The sequence below is a fragment of the Colletotrichum navitas genome (genome assembly GCF_030913465.1).
Source record: "Colletotrichum navitas strain CBS 125086 chromosome Unknown LY79scaffold_30, whole genome shotgun sequence".
NCBI lineage: Eukaryota > Fungi > Ascomycota > Sordariomycetes > Glomerellales > Glomerellaceae > Colletotrichum > Colletotrichum navitas.
The window spans coordinates 35231-55640 of record NW_026850576.1 but is presented as its reverse complement, the minus strand read 5'-3'; the positions used below and the strand labels follow the sequence as shown (position 1 = coordinate 55640).

At 53.5% G+C, this 20410-nt stretch overlaps 6 protein-coding genes across 6 annotated transcripts; 3 read left to right on the top strand and 3 right to left on the bottom strand.

Annotated features, from left to right (window-relative positions):
* Nucleotides 1–171: 171 nt before the first annotated feature.
* LY79DRAFT_554132 (homoserine dehydrogenase) lies at nt 172–1592 on the top strand. The gene is made up of 2 exons (XM_060557835.1): nt 172–366; nt 475–1592. The coding sequence occupies exons 1-2, from the start codon at nt 330–332 to the stop codon at nt 1533–1535; spliced, it is 1098 nt and encodes a 365-aa protein (XP_060414021.1). The 5' UTR covers nt 172–329; the 3' UTR covers nt 1536–1592.
* LY79DRAFT_554129 (complex I intermediate-associated protein 30) lies at nt 1593–2654 on the bottom strand. The gene is made up of 3 exons (XM_060557834.1): nt 2502–2654; nt 1941–2384; nt 1593–1884 (listed from the first exon to the last, which is right to left on the bottom strand). Exons 1-3 carry the CDS (start codon nt 2543–2545, stop codon nt 1704–1706), a joined length of 669 nt encoding a protein of 222 aa, XP_060414020.1. The 5' UTR covers nt 2546–2654; the 3' UTR covers nt 1593–1703.
* A 3488-nt stretch (nt 2655–6142) lies between these two features.
* LY79DRAFT_212655 (uncharacterized protein) lies at nt 6143–7353 on the bottom strand. Its single transcript, XM_060551548.1, has 3 exons — nt 7057–7353; nt 6477–6985; nt 6143–6419 (listed from the first exon to the last, which is right to left on the bottom strand). Exons 1-3 carry the CDS (start codon nt 7244–7246, stop codon nt 6303–6305), a joined length of 816 nt encoding a protein of 271 aa, XP_060414019.1. The 5' UTR covers nt 7247–7353; the 3' UTR covers nt 6143–6302.
* A 1736-nt stretch (nt 7354–9089) lies between these two features.
* LY79DRAFT_554125 (uncharacterized protein) lies at nt 9090–9679 on the top strand. Its single transcript, XM_060557833.1, has one exon. It carries the CDS (start codon nt 9328–9330, stop codon nt 9589–9591), a length of 264 nt encoding a protein of 87 aa, XP_060414018.1. The 5' UTR covers nt 9090–9327; the 3' UTR covers nt 9592–9679.
* A 4886-nt stretch (nt 9680–14565) lies between these two features.
* On the top strand, nt 14566–15528 carry LY79DRAFT_212571 (uncharacterized protein). The gene is made up of 2 exons (XM_060551547.1): nt 14566–14929; nt 14980–15528. The coding sequence occupies exons 1-2, from the start codon at nt 14696–14698 to the stop codon at nt 15367–15369; spliced, it is 624 nt and encodes a 207-aa protein (XP_060414017.1). The 5' UTR covers nt 14566–14695; the 3' UTR covers nt 15370–15528.
* Nucleotides 15529–18343: 2815 nt separating this feature from the next.
* Nucleotides 18344–18696, bottom strand: LY79DRAFT_554090 (uncharacterized protein). Its single transcript, XM_060557832.1, has one exon. The coding sequence runs from the start codon at nt 18637–18639 to the stop codon at nt 18355–18357; it is 285 nt and encodes a 94-aa protein (XP_060414016.1). The 5' UTR covers nt 18640–18696; the 3' UTR covers nt 18344–18354.
* Nucleotides 18697–20410: the final 1714 nt, after the last annotated feature.

Sequence of the window (20410 nt, the reverse complement as noted above, 5' to 3'; positions counted from 1 at the left end):
AATGACACTTGGTCAAGCTTAGCCTCACAGTGTGGATGACGACAAGACCTGGAGGGGAGGGCCCAAGCTTCTTCGGCTTTGTAGGTGCAGAATGCCGACACGCCGGATCCGGCTTTCGGTAAAGGTCCTCGGTGATCGGTGAGTGTGAGAAGGCTTGTACATTACACCGATAAAATCGAGGTCTGGGCGGGGGTTGCTCCACCACAAGCTGCCCCGCGGTCCGAGGGATTGATTTCGAATGAGTGTGTGTGTTTTATTTCCCACTGCCTGCCTTTCTTAATAGGTACAGCCATATTGCATCAAACGGGGAAAACGAACAGCAATTGATCATGGCATCGTCCAAGCAAATCTTTATCGCCATCATTGGTAGGAACCTCAACTGAGACCCCTCCCGAATCTCTCCTGCTTGCCGTTCTACTTGCATACGGAAGACTGAATGTATCTATGCTGACGACTTCCTTGGTGGGCTAACAGGCGCTGGCGGGGTTGGAAAGAGCTTCCTCTCCCAGCTTGATGCATTGGCCAGTCGACGACCCTCTCCGAAGCTAAACCTGATCTACATCTCGACTAGCAAGAAGGCCCTGTACGACGCCAGCTACTCCCCAATCCCCATCGCCGGCGCGATCGAGAAGCTTGCCACCGTCTCGCAAGCCCCTCCTGCTCTGCCACAGCTCGCCGACTACCTTGCCGCCGCCCCCGCCAAGGTCGTCCTTGTTGACAACACGAGCTCCCAAGACGTTGCCGACGCCTACCCCGATTTCCTCGGCCGTGGCATCAGCGTCGTGACCCCCAACAAGAAGGCATTCTCCGGCTCCTACCATCTGTGGAAGGACATCTTCGCCGCTGCTGAAAAATCCGGCGCTAAGGTTTACCATGAGTCTTCCGTTGGCGCAGGTCTGCCCGTCATCTCAACTCTCAAGGACCTCGTCGACACGGGCGACCATGTGACCAAGATCGAGGGTGTCTTTAGCGGCACAATGTCTTTCCTCTTCAACTCATTTGCTCCGACGTCGGGCTCGGGCGGCAAATGGTCTGCAGAAGTGGCCAAAGCCAAGGAGCTGGGCTACACAGAGCCTGACCCGAGAGATGATCTCAATGGTCTTGATGTCGCTCGTAAGCTGACTATTCTCGCGAGACTAGCAGGACTACCTATTGAGTCGCCCTCATCCTTCCCCGTTCAGAGCTTGATCCCGAAGGAGCTCGAGTCCTGCACGAGCGGGGGTGAGTTCCTGCAGAAACTGCCAGAGTTTGACATGCAGATGGAGGAGACCAAGAAGGCTGCTGAGAAGCAAGGCAAGGTGGTCCGCTTTGTTGGCAGCATTGAAGTCGCCAGCAAACAGGTCAAGGTTGGTCTGGAGCAGTTCGATGCATCTCATCCCATCGCTGCTCTCAAGGGCAGCGACAACATCATCAGCTTCTATACGGAGCGCTACGGCAGCAATCCTCTCATCATTCAGGGTGCCGGCGCTGGTGGCGACGTCACGGCCATGGGTGTGACAAGCGACTTGATCAAAGTGTTGGGCCAGATTGTATGAAGTTCTCAATTAGCCCTGTGTGTAGAACCAATGGCCTACGCTGGAATTAGAAAGACTTGTTGGTTCTCTTGGACATTCCACCGCAAACTGTGACTATGTTTTACCCCCTGTCTTCCTCGCATGGATGGACATCCTGTTCGACTTCCTGGGCCGCGTTGTTTATTCGAGTCATCTAGCCCATCCGCAAACCCAACCCCACCAGGATGGCGGGGTAGCTTCGTCCGGTACATGTACAGCAGCACCATCTTTCTCAAATGACCCGTCGGAGCCGGATGATGTGGGCCGATTGCTGAAGGCGGCTAGGTGCGCAATTGTTAAGCTGAAGTCACCCTCTTGGGTGCCAAAGAAGCTGCAATATCGCATCAAAAAATGTCGTAGATGATATCAGAGGGATGTGCTTCTTACCTTCGCATCATGAAGCTGATCCTCTTGATATTGGACACATCTAGGGGCTTGGCGTCGGTTTTGGGCCTGCCTCTGTAGGTAGGCTTCAGGTCATCCCATGAGATCTTAACCTCTCCAGCCTCGGGTATGAAATCATACTCCCAGCTGATCGTGCTTTGGTCACGGCCATCCTCTCTTGGCGGCAAGATTTCGTCTTTGATGGTGAGAGTGTACTTCTTGGAGTCACTTTGCAAGATGTTGATGGCAAGCCCGTCGTATTGGCTCAGATCCAGATGGAGCGTGCCAATTGTTCTTTGAGATGCGAAACCAGCCCCTCCCAGGGCTGAGATATCCAGGCTCCCAAAAAATTTGGCCTTTTCCGGTGACTCGCAGTGCAAGTGAGATTGGCTCTTGCCGCCGCGTACTCGATCATCGGAATCGGTCCAAAGACTCGAATCCCAGGGGCTAAGGACTAGTGTCAACAGCGCATGTTCACATTGGGGAGAAGAGACTACGCCGGAAGACGGAAGACGGGGGATAGATTCGATGAGACGTCTGTGTATCTTCTCTATGCACACCTACTTGTCGCCTCCGTAGAGGTAGAGCAACTGCCAGTCGGGAGCCATGACCGGCGGTTTTCTTGTTGGATGAAGTTGGCTGAATGCCTCGGATGCTATCTCAGGCGGTTTTTGTTTTTATTTTGTAAGTAGTTGTAATTGAGTGCGACACATTGAGGTTGAGTGGGACCTGTCCTTGGACGGGGCGCAGCAGCCAATCATGATTGTGCCTGATGTCCAAGATGCGGTATGTACCGTTTCTGGGGAGTGGCTGTGGTCGTCGGGCTGTGGAGGAGGCTGTGGAGGAGACTGTGTCACTGCCTGCACCTATGAAGCATCTAAACATAAGTGGAATACAATTAATTCCGTTGATGTGAATCTCTGATACCATGTGGATCTCAAGCATATCCGGTCGGTGATGAACACCGGCAGGCTGCTGGTTTTGCTTCTATTCGGTCTGGTATAAACATTCACATAGTCAGTCACCTTTTGATGGCTAAGACGATCTCCCAGACTTCGGCTGATTAAAGCTTCCGAAGCACTCTTGAGTTACTCTTTTGGCCTCGAGCACACCGATAGACTCGGAGGGCTTTAAGAACGGGATGGGCTGGGCACAAGGCTAGAATTAACGCGATGATGGCGTTCAATTGCTAGTAGTTTTTTTTTTAGTTTTTTTTTTTTGTGGGGGGGGGGGGAGGGGGGGGGGGAGCGGTACACTGCTGTGGTACAGTGCAATCCGGCTCTGGCTCAGTTGGACTCAATTCGGAACGACGCGGACAGGGTAAAACTGAGATCTTTTTGTGGGTAATCTTTCTTTGACATGGTTGCCCGCACCAGATCTTCCATTCGTTGCCGAGGTTTGATCCTGTCATGTGTGTCTACGGATTCTCATAGTGACATATAAAAGTCTATATGTCTCCCTGAGAGATTGCTTGCTAAATTGGGATTGTTTTGTTTCGACGCACAAAGAGCATCATGACCTTGTATCAGCCTTCGACTGAGAACTCGAGAGTTGGAATCGGACAGGATGACAACGGAGAAGATGGTATCCAGACGAAGTGAGATGCAACCGTTTTGTATACATCCAGACGGACATGGCATTGAGTGCGTGAAATGATCTGGACCGTGCTGATGAGCCATTGAGACGGGGGCTTCTGTCATACGTTTGTAGATCACTTCAGCCCTTTGACCGAAGTGTGCGAAGGCACGGTGCTACTTAGACTATTCGCTAGTGTCGTCGAATGTGGATATTGTACTGGTTTAGGCGACGAGAACATTGAATTCATTGCCTTGCTCTACTTGGCCTAACTTTCTGACTACACGCCCAATTCCGCGCCAAATTCCGCTTCCTGCGGCACATGAAGCGACTAACGGCGACATGTTTATACACTCTCTCCATAACTCGGATGGGCTACGGATATAACAGCCACCAGTCGAAAATAGTAAGAGCACATGCAATGGAGAACTGAGGGCGTGTGCATTATTTCGGCTTCTTGAGTCGTAGCATTGCGGGGAACTCGTAGCCTCGTGTCTCGGCATCGCTCGCACAAGGATTCGGAAGGATGGAGAAAGGATTTGGTCAACAAGTAATAACCATACTGAGCTTCGCCCTTTCCAATTTCGAAGGCGACTTCTATTTACGACAGCTCGGACGAATTGTCAGTAAATCCTAGCTCCGAGTATCAAGTTTACTTTCCCGCTAGGATCCGCAGCCCTGGACTTAACTCCGGAGAAGAGGGGGGATACGCACACGCCCCTATACCCTTTTTCACACCACCTACCTAGGTAGATCCCTACCTGTAACTAGATGCCTTGGGTACCTAGGTAGGGGTACGTTGCTCGCGTCCTCACCCTCGGTCTCAGGCCTTTGCTTTCCTCGAGATGGACAATCCCATCTGTCCTACAGTCCCTATCCAGAACCCCAATCTCCTGCCGTGACGTCCCGAAAACCTTAGCTTAGACCGGTTTGCCTCCCCAATGTCCTAACTAAGCGTATGTCCATCTGCGTCCATGGGAAACGCTGTGTCGCCAGCGACTCCCAATTCAATGGTAGTCACGCGATGACGCAGTTGTCGGCAACTCTGCAACACTTCATTCAACTTATCATACTCCCTACGCTTCTTCAGGCGGGAGGGTTATCGTGACCACGTCATGGGCCAAGGTTCCCAAGGACCCCAAACAAGTGAACGGTTCAATACGCGCATGTATTTCCGCTATTGTCCGTCCTTGAACGATCCATGAGGCATTGTTGTTCCTAGGCCATGCAATGCCCTGCAGATGCAAGCCGCAAAGGCTAGGCGTAAAACCGAGAGGTCTTCTCGACGCCCGCGTTTACCCACCACCCCAACTGAGCCGATCTCGTTACGGTCTGCCTTGTCGTGAACCATCTCGTGTTTTCTCGCATGTCGCCGCTCACATCGAGAAGATGCAGCCGAGACGAGGACGCCGGGCTTGACAGTGCCCGTGGATGTTTCTTAGAAACGCCCCCTCCCTCCTTTTTTTCTGGTTCCATATGGGAGACCCAGAGATAATATCTCAACACAGATTCCACATTCGCAAATCTCGCTCACCAGCTCCTGCCTGCTACGAGGGCCCAAAGGTTTCTCCTGCCTCGGCGTCCGACTGAAAACGCCCAGCATAGCATGACAACTGCGTAATAGGCTGCTGTGTCATCCAGACAGCGTTTTCGTAACGCAGAGTCCCGTCGGTGGCTGTTCTTGCGCGCAGAAGCAATGAGTCGTATCTCCCAAATCTTCTCAATGGCTCGTTCCATGTAAAAGACCACACCATCCACCATCGGTGGGTGTTTGTCATGCCGCAGCCGGGTCGTTGTTCCTCTACCACATGATCCCGCACCATCCCTCCATCTCATTCTCCTACCTTGAACCCTGCCTCGTACTCACCTGTGGCGGATCGGTAGACTCGTCCGTGGGTGCTACCCGAATGTCGTCGTTTACCTCTAGCGTCGGAACTGTTATTGCGGCCACCCTAGCTGCCGTCAAGTCGCATCATATGGTTTTTGAGCGAGTAAATCCATGCACTGCGCCACACCTTGGGTTCCGTCTGGTGATTTAGCAGCTCCGGGTCCTTTCACACACGCTACTCATGGTTAACCTTGTCCCAGGGCTGTTCCTTACCATGTTTTGTCAGCACCCGCAGGTTTGACCACTGACTGTATCCCATATGCAATGCTACGCCCGGATCTCGACCGGCTTTAAGACTCTCTCCCGCGTCGGACTCGGCTAGAATCGCCTTTAACCCCCCATTCTGGCATACCTGCGCATGTCCGCCATCGTGTCAACGAATGTTACTTGCCTTCCGCGCCCTTCGCTGTGAATCATCCTTACGGCCACAGCACTTCTCCTCCTCCTTCTTCTTTATTCTTTTAAGGGGGTCGAAGATTTTGACATAACAGGCCATGATGATTTCGTATGAGCACTGGGAGATTGGCAGCCAGAAACATTTGTTTGACCAAGATAGAGTTCTCTTGACCTTGGTATGGAGCATAAGACACGTGTAATATAACAATCTCGCCTTTTGAATTTTCGCCTGCCGTGTTCAGCCTTGTAACAGAGCTGCACTCAGTGGAACAGTTCACCCAAGTTGAAACTCCATCGCCTGTTCCCAGATCATAGCTCCATAAGGTCGAGCGCTTCGACCATTTCATGCAATCCAGATGCTCCCAAACTCCTGGCCCAAGCCACCCCGTATATATAGGAGAATGAGAAAGAAAGTAATAAGAAAAGCAACGAGTCCAGAATAGTAGCCACAAGAATGCCACGCTTCGCCCAAAAACATTGTCGCATGGTCCTGTCAACGTCCGTCTCTATTGCTGGGCCATACCAGGAGATCCTGGCATCGATAGTGGTGTAGTGGGATACTCGTAACCAGCGTCGGAGCAGTTGGCTGAGTGGTCGAAAGAGTGCGAGAGCGGAGGGGTCTGCTCAACAATCCATCAGCATCATGGATCGCGGGAAGGTGGTTGTCGCATATAACTCACATGAGGGTTCGCGGTGTCGTAGGAGCCGGGCGCATGCATGTCGATGCCAGGCATATAGCCGTAGTTCATGTATGGGGGAAAACCGTCGTCGCTCGGGTACGATTCGCGCTTTATAGCGTCGTTGAAGTGGTTCATGGGTGGCAACGTCACCGGCACTGCGGGCGCGAGGTATCCAGGGTACGCCTCAGCAGTGGTCATGGGGTACGGTAGTGTAGTGTATGTGGGAGCCATAATCATCTCCTCGGGCGGGGGGTAGGCAGAGTATGCAAGGAACGGGGGCGTGTTGGATCTCTCACGGCCATCCTCGTAGTGTTGGGCAAAGAAAACTTCGTCGTCTTGCATAGGAGGGGTGAACTGGCCCTGGTTCATGGTCTTTGTCGAGGCTGGCGGTTTTTGTGTCTTGTTCGCGGACTTCTTGGTCTTGGTCTGAGCAGGTTTCTCTGCGGCGGATGTACCTTCCTGGCCGGCACGCCTCTCGAGGTCTTCCAAGCGTCTCTTGAGTTTCTTACCTACACGAGCATGTCAGTACTGGGTGTCTGGGCAGAGCGCAGTTGTGTTCCGTGGGTTGACTGTGACATACGGTAGTTGCGCTGGGCAATGCGGTTCTGGATCCTCCGGCGCTCAGCAAGGTCAGAGATCTTGGTCCAGTCTTCGTCGGGGTTGGCAGAGCTGCTAAAGGCACTGCTGGTACCATGGCCCGAGTATGCTCTGGGTGCGGGAGCAGTGGCCGGGTAGGCGTACTGATGTTGAGACATGGTGAACATTGACATTGGGAGAAGCTGGTTGGTGTTGGCTGAGCTTTGTGGATTGACACAAGTTGTAACTTAAGAAGAGTCTGTTCTGTGGGAGGTCAAACTGTTCGGGGTGAGGGGAGGTGAAAGAAGGGGAGAGGAAGCTATTAAATAAAAAGTCACCCAAGGCTCACATACACACACACACTCTCTCTCTCTCTCTGTCTCTCTCTCTCTCTCTCTTTCTCTAGAGCTCAAGCTGAACGACCAGCAAGTCGAGAGCAATGACATGGCCGGCGGCGTGGGTGCGAGAGGTCCACAGGTAGGGGTGCTTGTCCTCGCAGGGCGTCAACCATTGGAGGTTCCACAGAGCAGGCAGACGAAGGGTACCCGTGCCTGGTGCAGGGTACTGGTGAGAGGGAGGGGGGCGTGGCTGTGAAAGGAGTACGAGAGTCAACGAGTGAGCGACTGTTAAGAAAGGTGTGCTGTATTTCCAAGATATTGGCTGGGGTCCGAAGGAGGACCAGAGGAAGACATGGGAGAAGGAGGGGAGTGTGAGCATGGGAGTGTGTGGAGGTGTGAGATGAGTGGTAGGGCAGAGGGAGCGGCATCCGGCCGCAGACACAAGAGGCAGGCAGGCAGGAGGCGGGGAAAACAGAGAAGGCAGAGAGGGAGGCAGCGGGGGTATGGGATGTAACTTTCGGAAACGGAACGATCCAGGAGGAGCGGCGCCTCGTTCAAGTGACTCTTGGGCGGGCAGGCGGGTCCAAGGAATTGATCGGAGCAGACTAGCGGAATGATGGGCGGCGCCCTAAGGCTAAGTGAACTGGACTAGAGCGGCCACAGTAAGAGATTGACGGAGGGGACCATAACAGACGACGGCCAGGTCAGGTCGCTGGGTTTCAAGACATGTACGGATGGATATTTAATGCAATGCAAATTTGAGGCGGACTCGGGATGAACAATTGTGTGCACCCTAACTAGGTAGATATCTGCTCTGTACCTATGTAAGCTACCTACCTACCTACCTACACCTACCCACTATGTCGTGTAGAGGGGCAGGAGTGAATCTTGAAGAAAGGTGATGGGGAGGGGAGGGATGCTGTTGTAGGGCAAGGTCGTCCGTCGGTTGTCCACGCGAAGGTACGGTGGAGGTACGTACTTGTAGTCTGAGCTCGCACCACCCGGGATGGCAGCGGTGGAGTACGTACCCGAACCCTTGGTCAGGTACGTATTCTTGCCAATCGAGGAAATGGTTACGATGCTCCGTACTACCTAATTATTATATTGTGGGCTGGTCTGGGCTAGGCAGGACAGGATAAGAAGACAGTACCGTATCCACTGAGTAAACCCGCCTTTAGCTACTGCACGAGCTAACGGCAAGGGGTATAGTAGCCGCGTATGGCGTTAAGCCTATTATAGAAAGCGGTCAACACATCCACCCACTTGCCCACTTGCCCACTTGCCCACTTGCCCTTTATTTACTGTTCTTACGCTTTGACTTCCTGCTTACGTAAATGACCAGCCCCTGCTTTTGTCTTTCTAGATCCCTGTTTCTGCCAGCACGCCAGCCCTTATTTGGCGGCCGCGATACCCCTTGCCGTTAGCTCGTGCAGTAGCTAAAGGCGGGTTTACTCAGTGGATACGGTATGTAGGTCGGTACCTTATGAGCAGGGGGCCAGGGGCGGCTCCTGCGGCCGCGGTCTGTTGCTCGGGGTTCAAACAGCGGCGGCGGCTGCTGCTACTGTTTGAATGCTGACAGTGTACAGCGCCGCTATACGAATCCAATGACTGGACAGCTTGTACGAGAAACGCAAATGGGTTTGGCGCGGTGGGCCAAACGGTAACATCATCATCATTATCATCGACGACGACAACAACAACAACAACAACAACAGCTACAACAGCAAGATACCTTCTCCAGTCTCCCATATATAATCGACATCGTCATTGCTGAACTCCAGGGGAAAGTGGGACGATAGGATAAAACCGTGAAAGGGGTACAGGGCACCGAGCGGCACAACGAATGATTCCATTGCACCTGCAGTTGCTGATTTGGGTTAATTTTGCCCACTTGCATCCGCTCTTTGTCAATACACACTCGCCTCGCCTTGTCTGTCATGTGTGCCACACAGGTATCCGTACTCCGTAGATGTTTAGGAATGCAGTTGCTGCTTTGGACTAATTTTGCCCACTTGTATCCGCTTTCTGTCAACACACGCTCGCCTCGCCTTGTCTGTCATGTGTGTCATCCTTGGTATTTAGGAATGCCCAACCTTGTTCTGGTACTGAAATCAGTCTCGACTTGCCCGGCAGGGCGTGCACTTGAAAGGTTGCGGCCCGAATTTCGATCAGCTATTATATCGGTCAGCATCGAATCGTGACAGCCATATCGAATCGTTCGGTATGGTTGTGGTCAAGGGTCATTTCGGCTGTCTCGTGTTGATTTGTAAGTTTCTTGATATATCCGATATGCACGAGAAAAGTTTCCGCGTCGACCAAGTACAGACGGCCGTGGAGGAGCAGCCAGACAGATACTCTGCGTAGTGCCAAGGATCGTGACCCCTGTCGGTTCTCATGTTACACAAGAGAGAACGCGAATAAAGTGTGGGCGGACATGAGGATGGTACCCAATTGATTTTCAACGGAAGCGGCTTACCGTTCGTTCCCTGACGCAAGGCCCGTATAACACAGACTGCTCTAGAGCTCAGCGGCCGCCGTTTTGTCATAGGGCTGCCCACAGAGAGTCGAGTGCTGCTTCGTCTTTGGTGCCTTTTCCCTCACACCCCCCCCTTTCCTTCATCCTCCGTCATCCGCGCTCTCCTGGTCACAAAGGCCCGAAGGGCATCTGCCAGCGAAGTCAAAGGATCCGTTCCGCACTACCTCGATTTGCACTATCGCAGCGCCTCGAAGGATGAACGGCAGAACGAGAGAGGCCCATCCACGTCAACTCACATCCTTTGGAATGCCAGATCCGAAGCTTTGCCTTGTTGTCTGGTCTGTGGAACAGCCGATCCTTCCCCCCGCCTCCATGAACTTGTCCCTCTAGCAAACATCTGAGGGTCTCCAGTTTACAGTTCTGGAAGCACTGCTTCCCCGAGCTACCTAGCTCAGCCCGCAGGATGGGCCTAGCTTTCCCAAAGTTCCTCACACAGCGCGCTAAGATACCGTACGTTTCCTTATCAGGGCGCATGATGGCCGTCTTCAACCCCGCTTTAACGTCCCTCCCGAGATACTGCCCGTAGCTGATACAACATGCTTTGGTCATTGGAACTTGCCACCAGGGATTCCGAAGATTGTACACGTATCTCTGCTACAGTGCTATTTACCCGGGGAGTGAAACCAACAATGGTAATGGCATCATAGGGCCCTGGACACGATAAGGAAAGCGTCCCCTTCCCCCAAGGGCACAATGTCAGTATCTCGAGGTATGTCTTGCAGGGCTGGCACGGTCGCTAACACGACCCTTCATGCCCAGCAAGTGTCATGATGAGCCACCATGATGCACCACGCCTGTCCACCGTTAGAATCCGACCCCGTAGGGAACTTCTTCATCCCAACTTCAGACGGCCCGCCCCCTTGGAAATACTATGGCACCTGTATAACCGCAATGATACCAGTTCGGCTATGCTCGTACAGACAACGCGCGCGCAGGGCGTGGCCCCACGCCCGGCATCGCAGGTATCAGAGGGCGCGGAGGCGCGAGCGCAGATCCCATCTGCCCATGCTATTCACGTCCATACAACCTGTCCCTGAAGGGCTTGGCTAGCTGGGAACCCAGCTATTGATCATTACCTGACCAGGTCCGTGGAAAGACGGGGAACATGCCGTCAGGAGATCGGACGACGATGATGACAAACTGTGATTAGAAATGCACCAGCGCACCAAGAGAATTCGATGCAACATAGAGCCAGGCAGGCATCCAGCCGCGAAAAGACCAATCCCAAGCACGCGTTTGCATGGATTCTGTCAGGCTTTCCATCTGCGTACAACTAATTAACTGAATTTCACCCATGCCCATAGTTGTCTCCGTACTTGGATTGAGCCTTGAGAAGTCAGACATGGCAGTCATTTCTACACTGCGTACGTAGTAAGGGTCAAGGACAGGAGGGGACAGGGAAGGACATCCGTGGCCAGCCGGCAGAGTGTACGGGACTTGGTGGTACCCCGGATCGAGGCTTGGCGGAACCATTCCGGAAGAGGGAATTCGTAACCTTGACCAATCCCGCGGCTTGAAATGGATATGTCGCTCTGGGGGGCCAAGCTTTTTCGTCTTGGGACAGTGCACTGAACGTCAAGCGGCGGCACCACGGTTCGTGCAGCAAGAGTCCGTAGGCCCCACTGGAGCTTGTCGCACGGAGAATGTGGAGTGTCTGTGGTCCTGGCGCGGAGCTCACCCCTCTTGTCGGATCCAGGATCATTTCGCTCATCCTTGATTCCACGCTACGCTACCCCTAAACTTGGCTACCTACGGAGGTAACAGTACCGGTATGTATACCTAGTACAGGTGGTTTGGCTCGGCGATACTGAACACACTCACCCGCCAACCAGGACCGAGAAAATATGATTGCCTGGAGAGAAGTGGGGAGCCTCCGTGATCGAGGCTGGCCAAATGGCGGCCCATCTTCCAACTGCACGCTCGCATCGGCGGGTTTCGCTACTCCCCCAGTAGGTGATTATGAGGTCCCCTACAGAGCCGGCATGCAAAAGAGGTAAAGAGGAATCATGGCAGGCCACCACTCCTTAACCCAAAGGTGGAAAGAAGCTATTCCAACAAGTACCAAGCCACAGCGTCGCGTCCATCAGCCTGTTTTGGCCCCTGCCATGTCCGAAGCCCAAGGGCTGTCTGTCATGGTGACCAGACCAAGCCATCCTACATTATGGTCACTTGGTTCCCAGCTAGGAGTTCGCATCGCCAAACATATCGGCCAAGTTGATCCTGACTGTTGCATCTTGTGTGATGATGCTCTTCTGGTTGTCACTCAGGTAGTTTAGGTCATGTCCTGGAATGACTCAAAGCGTGTGTTGTGAGCCGAAGCCATACTCAGGGCATCCGAACTCCGTGTTACACGCAATTGCGACGACACAAGGGGCGTGTGTCTCGGCAATAAGGGCGGCAATACCACGTAAACTTGCTAGTAGCATTACGACCAAAGTGACTACCCAGGTAGTGAAGAGGAGGACATGGTGCCCTACGGATACAGACCATGATCAGGCAGGCCCCTTCGTTGCAACCACTTTGGCCGAGATGGAGATGAGCGGGTAACATTGCGGCCGCTGAGCATGATGGTACCGTAGGCAAGGCCCGCCCGCGCGCATCTCCACAGAGGCCTAGCCGCCTGTCTTGATGTCGGCGGTGGACCGCAATACGATGAGATGCTCGTCATGACGCTTCGCGTCGTCCCCAAGCCCCTGAACCTGAACTCCGCACCGTAGTGTAAAATCATCCGTCAGATCCCTTGGAGTGGAGACCAGTGCGAAAAGGCCAAAGAGGGACCGAGGAGCATGTTATGCCTTGCCTTGCCTTGCCTTGCCTACCTAACCTTACTGGCCCTTCTGAAAAGACGGCTTCTTGTCGACTTCGATGTGCACTACCGTAGTGCATCCTGCCTGCACTTCTTCTACCCTCCTTCCCTTCACTTTGGGGTGGCGCTCTCTCGGCCCCCAATGACGAAGCTTCCACGTGCTTTGTAAGACGTCTATTTTTGCCTGGTTAATTAGCAAGACAGTGGCAGCCACACGATTCGTCCATCTGCCGTCACACACACCCTCTTCTTTCCCATGCCCGCTTTCTCACTAGGTAGGTAATTACAGATACTCTGTACGTGACCCGTGGATGCGCAGATACTACCTTACCTTGCTCATCCGCACACGGAATACTAATGTCTACAGGAGCACTGATGCGATTTTCTTACCAGAGTTGAATCGCAATCCACTCGCCCACCCGTGAATTTTGGCCATCAACGCCCGCAAAAGCCGACCGGCTGAAACCCCCCCGCGCGCCAAATGCCTGGATCTTCACTGTAGCCTGGGCCCATTCAACATTGAACCAGAGGTGGGACTCGGACTCTCAGCCAACCATCGCCCGCAGGTCGTCAGCCCCAACAGGGCTGCATGTGCCGTCGATACTATTCCCGACAGTTACGCCCCTTTTCCCTCTTCAAGCGTTCAGTACGAATACATATCTCGCCTCAATCACCAAGCAGAGATGCAGCGTATGTCTGCCTCATGTACCACATCAATCAATCCTCCTCGCCGGTCTACTACGCGACAGTCAATTCTAGTGATGGGCAAACGTATGATGAGACACAACGAGGCATGGTGCTAAACCTGTCGAGGTAGACTTCCTTTTCGATGGTGCCCGCCATGTCGTCTCTGTCGGTTAACTCTTAGTGATAGTGTAGGTGCACTACTTGTGCTCATGTTTGCAAAGCCCTAGCAACTATGGGATTACGGATAGGGTGCTGTGACTCGACCACGTATCGAGACTTGCGTTGGCGTTGCGGGATCAGCACACTTGGACACCAGCGGACGATTACAGTGCCGGCCCTCCTACTGGATAGCCCTACGCGCTGCCGAAATTGGCTTCGTCCAAGCAAGGGCAAGCAAGCAAAGGGATAAATTCATCAGTGGCTTAGGCCCCAGCCCGCGACTTTGAATCCTCGGGCGTCTGGCAGGGGGGCGGCAACTGGCCAATGGGCTTGAGGCTTTTGCATCAACTATTGATCTTCTGCGTGACCATGGCTGGAATGGGGGCTGCGTTGGCCCCTTCTCGTCAGCATGAGTATGTTGTCTATTTCTTGGTTACCAATCATGTTTCACGGGACTAGTGACCTAGGACTGCTCTTGTTGGGATCCGATCCAGCGACGTCTTTTGAGTTCTGACGAAGCCCACACAATCATCAGTTCAGACTGGCTACCAAGCCCGGATTTCTAAATGCTTCGCCCGAAAGGTGCAGAACTTCGCGGGTGTGGCTTTCGGTACTAATCCATTTCCCCGTCTTCCCTCACCACCAAGATGCTCGTCGGGAAGCCGTTGGTCGGGAGGCAGCACGGACACGGTGCACCAGGTGGCAAGCGCTTCTCCGTCCGTTTCCTCTTGAAATCTTGGGACCCGTCACCACTTAAACTTGTCACCAAGGGCTGCGACTGGCCAGCTCGCATTTGCTGTGAGTGTGCCCCGCCTGCTTCCCCTCTGTCGCTGGCTGCTCGTACGACCTGACCCATTCCCCGGGTTTGATCTACTACAGGTATGTGCGAATGTCCGTACACTAATTAATTACCTACACAGATGGAATTCCTTTGCAGACCGGGGTGTCAAAATGAACGGTGTTGCGGAAAATGGCGCTGCTGCTTGGTAAACTCCGCCGGACGAAGACACCGAGAACCCCCGAATGCTGCTGCCTAAAGACGGCCAACCAATAGGTTCCGCTCGCACATCGTTCCGATGGATATTTGTTTCCTGGTCTATTTCTGGACGAGTTGACAATGACGGCTCTGTCTGCGCCGGTGAGTAGCCAGTGGATGGTGGATGATTGCCTTCATCCGGCCATGTTTTTGTGCGGTACAGAATCATCAACGACGACCCGCTTTCTCCCTCCATCCATTCCTCCCCCGTTCCTGGTTTGGTGTATCCAGCAGCTGCGCCCCTTGCACTCCACGCCAAACATCTTGGCCCCCAAAGTTGACCGGCGCGCCGTTTTTTCTTTTCTTTTTGTGGAGGTCCCGGTCCCAAACCCAGGCTGCCGGAGTATTGAGCTGACGCTCATCAGCATCTTGACCGGGAGCAACAGGAAGGGGGGGTGTCTTTACGAATTGTGCTCAACTTCCTTTGCCCCCTCCCCTCTTATCTAAACGCGGCATCGGCCCGAAGAAGAAGTGCCCGGCACATGGACAAATGTATCGTTTGCAGTGACTGTATCGAACAACAAACTCACAGCAGTGGTGGGTACAACATCTGCAGCACGACGTGGCCTGAGGCTGGGAAGCGTACCCTTTTCATCCTCGTCATCTCTCTACGGAGGCGGAGGGCTCGGTGCAGGAGCGGCCGTAGCATTGTCTACGTGCAATATGATGGGGTCGGCTGTTCGGCGACTATCTGCATCATCCACGCCGCACAGCAAGATGATGGGTTTATATGCGCCAGTAAGACGTTTATTTGAAAAGGGGCGGAGGCTCGTAGGGCTGTGTGGCACCTTATGGCAACGCAGCTCTCCCCCACACCCGCCGTCGCCCTTCCACCCGTACCGCGAGGTACCTACGGTAAGGTCGTTTGCAGTGCGCACGGGAGGGGCACGGTTACGGATGCAACGTGTGCTCTGGATGATGCCGCATGCGTATGGCTGAGGGTGGCTGGGACAGAGTGTGAGCGAAATATATAACCCGACCTAAACTATCTCGGCGCTTGGAGCTAGCTGGGTGGGTAGGCATCCTGTCGGCGGGGGACGGAAAGTCAACCAAGTAATCAGCTACCTTGGCTGTCAAGGGATAAAATGTTGGGTTCGCCGTCTTCTGGTCACAACCATCACCAAGGCTTGAAGGCAGCGCATGCATAAGGGTATGTAACGGAACAAACGGTCATCTCTGGCCCTGTGTGAAGCATACCTAGCAAGGCATTGATTGCAAAAGGCGCACTCATCCAGAGGAAGAAGAGGGTGGAGGGCGTTCAGTGCTCTGGCGGTGTGGCTAACTAAGGCAGGTAACTCGAGCTTGGAGAAGCAGACGGTAGATAGTACCGCAGACAGAGAGCCGGTGTCAGTCGAGTACATTTGAAATCAACTAGACTGCTCATACTGACCATGACGTGCGGTATGCAGAGCAGAGTCCTGTTCCTCGTGCAGCAGCATGAGGCTCCCGGCTTGGCCAGTTTTGGGAGGAATTCGAAAGATGAAAAAGACATGCCTATAGCACATTGTTGCATTTGCCGATTTGGGCAAGGGGAGTGCGAGTAGGCATGTAAGAGGAGAAGAAGGTGGGGGTGTGTTATGTAAGCCAATAGGCATGGGAGCTCGTTGCACACGCATGTCGTAGGCGCGCGCAGGCGACCTTTCGGTGGAGAGGGGTCAGGCACGTCTATCCGTCGCGCGAGTTGTGAGGGGAAAAGGCGGAGGAGACGTGTTACACAGGGCTTGAGGGACTGACTGATGAGGACGAAGCAGGCGAGAAAAGGACTGATATGGGAGCAAGAGGCGGAGGACCATGGCGGGGTTGAAGGAGCATTGGTGCACACGCCAAGCGTCGGCGACACCGCAAAGGAGCAGGGGGCTGTAGGGCTGAAGGAGCGACATAGGCAGCTGCTGATTGGGCATTTTGTGTCAGCACTTAGAAAACACAAGGGGGGGGGGGGGGTGTGTGTGTTTCCTGTGTGACCCCAACTTGGCCTGCCCGTAGCAGGACGTGACCTCGCCTATGCGCGGACCTTTGGCTAGTGTTCCCACCTACCCAGGTAGGTAGCGGGCCTGTCCATGCATGTACCAAGTCCTGTAGGACAGGCTGCAACAACCGAACGCTCGGGCGAGACACCCCGAACTTTCCGCCGTTTGCTCGGTCTTCTTACATTGCCCTGTCAGCCACTGGCCGAGACATGATGCTACCGTCCCATCTCGAAGTTGCCCTTCCATTGTCCATGTGTTTGCATCTTCCGATCTCTGATGCACATTAACCGTCAGTCATTGTGCTGTCAACGGCCTTTAGAGAACATCGTCACATTATCTCGCCCAGACTAGGCAAAACCCTCATGCCTTGCCATGCCCAGTGTGTGCGCATCAAATCTCCCTCTAAGAGCATCCGCTCATCTCAATCCCGACCATAGCCGGGGCCACTGCAGGGTGTGTGTATGTGTGCGTCTGTCTTGACCATGTCCAGGTAGACAGTGTACACTACCTACGCGGCCTGCTACCGTACCCGAAGCCACTCGACATCGGATCCCACCCGCAGGTTCGGGATTTGGGGTTATCAACACAAACACCGATGCAGACAATTGATTGTAACGTCGGGCTCCACTTCGACATGGCGACGTCTCGGGTAGCATGGCTGGGCTACCTAGGTACTTGCGTGTCCGAGAGGTGACAAGCCATTCAAGCCAGTGACGGTCGGTGTGGCGGCCACCAAGTGCGAGGGCTACGAGATGACACGCAACAGTGGGCATGGCCACTGGACGTGGCTCTGGCCGTGGCCCTTGGCATCTGTCGATGGTTGGCAGTCGTCAGGGGCTCACCCTAATACCAGAATGCCTACCTCTCAGCCTGGCCTGCTATGAAGCAACGATGGCCGGCACGGCGGGACTTTTGTTTCCTTCTAGTATACGTATACGACACATGGGCCGCGACTGGTTCGGTTGATGGCCAATCCCAAGGCAACGTCTCTGTAGCGAGTGCCTGCTGGGGCAGCCTCCTCTTGGCTAGTAGCTCGACGGGAGTCTCGACTTGGACTGGCTAGACACAGGGGGGGCATTGCCTTGGTGTCTTCACCTGCGCGTATGATTGTCCAATCGAACATGCCCTGCATGCACCCTGCATGCGTCTGAAGGTATGGTCGGGCCGTAGGAGTCACGCCGAAACGACAGGGAAGCTAATCAAGCCGGTCCAGAAAGCCTACCAGTTTTACACTCGTGAAGGTACTGCGTATGTGATCAGTGTCTTGCAAGGGAGTAGTCTACTGGCGTGTAGGGCAATCGCTCTTCGCTTGCTGTTCATGGCCCCCGATCGCAGGATGTCTGCCGCTAGTGCGGGCTGCGCAGGGTGGTCGCGCAAGTAGTACAGCCGAAAGGATAGGGTGCCCTCTGTACGACGACAAATGCGAATGAATTCCAAGTTCTCATCATTATGAGTTTGCATCTGGATCTTTCTTCGCGTCTGCATCGGTACGCACGAATGCGACCGTTGGTCTATGACGGACGCCGTCGTCTATCAAACTCGTTTGTGGGCTTGAGACGTCGGTAGTACAACGAGATAGGGAAAATGTACGCCGAGACGGGCATTTAGACACCCGCTCCTCCTCCCAATACGACTGATTGGGCTTGATGGCGCGTCCGCCCCTCGGCGGACATACCGTATCCTCTCATCAAACACGAAGTCCGCACAGGCCATACGCTAGTCCCATTATAACAGGCGGTCAACCTACCTACACACACACCCACCCATATAACCCTAACCCTTGCCACCTACCTGCTGCTGACGTAAATGAATTCCTGCATTTGCCACATCTAGATCCCTGTTTCTGCCAGCCCGCTTACCCCTTTCCAGCAGCCTGTGGCCTGTGCGGACTTCGTGTTTGATGAGAGGATACGGTATGCGAGTGATTTGTGTACATCTTGGAGCAAGTTCTAAGTGCGACAAGTACTCTATGCGAGTGTGTGTGTGTGTGTGTGTGTTTGTAAACGGGGAGAGGGGGGGGAGGAAACCTTGGGTATGTTTGCAGGTCAAACTCGTCATGCCCGGGCCTGTCTGCGTACGACTTAACCAACGTGTATCCGTCTTGTCCACTCGACGCCGTAAGGCCACCGCCAGTTCTGGGTGTTGCCACCTGTGCTTTGGTGAGGAAAAGGCGGACGACCGGGGGGTGCAGTTGTACGCATCGATAGGTACGTACCGCTACGCACGAGGAGCTGAGCCTGCACCAGCACCTGCACCTGCACCTGCGCCTCCAGAGACAGGCTGGAAGTCTCAGTCTCTGGGCTGGCCCTAAGCCGCATTTTGTGTAACCATTCAAACGGTGTCTATTTGTGGCCTAGCGGCTGTCCTTTTCTCAAATCCCGTTGCATCCGACGTCCTTCGGACCAAATTTCGACTATCAACACATCCGATCCATCCCCCGACCACCAATCTATCAAGCCACCCATCCGTCCGTCTGTTCCGTTCAACTCAGCCAATCCAAACTCTCTGCACCTTTGCTGAGCTAGGCATATACTATCGTCGTGCATTGCGTCGCGTTTGCCAGTTTACAGCCCGACGGGCGCCATGCCCTGCCACCTCCAAATCAGGCAGACGCTTAAAGGTCAACCCGCATGGCAGTAAGGCGCTTTCTTATTGTATTTTCCCTCTCTTCTTTTTTTTCTTTGACTTTTTGAAACCTTGTTTTCATCTGAACAGCACGGCATTGAGTTTCCGTCGCGGCTCTTGCGAGGAAACTACGAGAACGTAGGGCTGGCAAGACGTCCAGCGGTCTCTTGTTTCTCATCTTTGGACCAAGGGGTGCCGCGCCATGAAAACGTGACACAAACTACGATAGACGACAGTCTAATGCTGCCATGCCTTGTCCGATAGGGTTTTGTATGTCTATCTTTAGAAACATGAGTAGCGGTGGTAGATCTTATCAACTACCATCGTCTTTGCCGCCCTCAACCCTCCCAAATCATGCATCAGAGCTTGCCGCCCATTGCCGCGCACCCGACCTGAGATGCTTACTGACGAGTTCATCGAAACCCATGTGTGAGGCCATAAAGCAAGGTCGGATTTATATTTGTCAACTACCCATTGGGATGGATACAAACTGCCCATTTTCCAATGGAAGTGTATTTTAGTGCTGGATTGGTAAGCTTTTAACAGCAGCCCGCCGTACTGATTGCTGCTAAGGGGCAAGCTCTGGTTCCCGAATACCAAAATTTCACCCATGCTCTTATCAACCTGTACATGCTAGCTACCAACATGCTCGTTGCGATACTCACCCGGGTAAGCTTTGCCCGTCACGCTGCCGCAACCCTCCACATATTCTCCAAGAGAAAAGGCTCTGTTCCTTCCCAATTTAGAGCCCGATGCTGGCTTGGAATTTTGGCCGCTGTTTTCTTTCGCCTTGACTTTTGCGACGATGGAGCCGGCTCGGTGGCTTTGGCCTGATGCCATGGGTCATGGATACTCCAGTCGTTGTTCTTGTCAGCGTCAAATGCTGTCTTATTGGTTTCATCCCCCATAACATGAGTCCTAATGTGGACCAGAAGCTATCATCTCATCACTCAATGTCTAGCGTATGACGTGTCTTAATCAGTTATCACTTGAGTGTGTTTATATATTTCACTTTCGGTATCATATACGTGTTGCCGAAAGACGATAGAGTTCAATAGCAATCTCAACTATGATGTTGACAAATCTCAATTTGACTGCGATCGTCAGAGATGAATGTAAGCTCGTGCAGCTTCATATAAAGTGCAAGGTTTCTACCTGGTAATAAAAGTCCCCAAGAGTGGATTCTCTTTGTAATTCCGATGGT

Excerpts from the sequence above, each read along its gene's own strand:
- LY79DRAFT_554090 (XM_060557832.1), bottom strand. The coding sequence starts at position 18,639 with ATGACGAGTTTGACCTGCAAACATACCCAAGGTTTCCTCCCCCCCCTC.
- LY79DRAFT_554129 (XM_060557834.1), bottom strand. The coding sequence starts at position 2,545 with ATGGCTCCCGACTGGCAGTTGCTCTACCTCTACGGAGGCGACAA. Across the intron at positions 2,385-2,501 it reads TACCTCTACGGAGGCGACAA|CCCCTGGGATTCGAGTCTTT; the intron begins GTAGGTGTGCAT and ends ACTAGTCCTTAG. Across the intron at positions 1,885-1,940 it reads ATCAGCTTCATGATGCGAAG|CTTCTTTGGCACCCAAGAGG; the intron begins GTAAGAAGCACA and ends GCGATATTGCAG.
- LY79DRAFT_212655 (XM_060551548.1), bottom strand. The coding sequence starts at position 7,246 with ATGTCAATGTTCACCATGTCTCAACATCAGTACGCCTACCCGGCCACT. Across the intron at positions 6,986-7,056 it reads CATTGCCCAGCGCAACTACC|GTAAGAAACTCAAGAGACGC; the intron begins GTATGTCACAGT and ends ATGCTCGTGTAG. Across the intron at positions 6,420-6,476 it reads ACGACACCGCGAACCCTCAT|CAGACCCCTCCGCTCTCGCA; the intron begins GTGAGTTATATG and ends TGGATTGTTGAG.
- LY79DRAFT_554125 (XM_060557833.1), top strand. The coding sequence starts at position 9,328 with ATGTGTGCCACACAGGTATCCGTACTCCGTAGATGTTTAGGAATGCAG.
- LY79DRAFT_212571 (XM_060551547.1), top strand. The coding sequence starts at position 14,696 with ATGACGGCTCTGTCTGCGCCGGTGAGTAGCCAGTGGATGGTGGATGAT. Across the intron at positions 14,930-14,979 it reads TTTCTTTTCTTTTTGTGGAG|CATCTTGACCGGGAGCAACA; the intron begins GTCCCGGTCCCA and ends GACGCTCATCAG.
- LY79DRAFT_554132 (XM_060557835.1), top strand. The coding sequence starts at position 330 with ATGGCATCGTCCAAGCAAATCTTTATCGCCATCATTG. Across the intron at positions 367-474 it reads AATCTTTATCGCCATCATTG|GCGCTGGCGGGGTTGGAAAG; the intron begins GTAGGAACCTCA and ends GTGGGCTAACAG.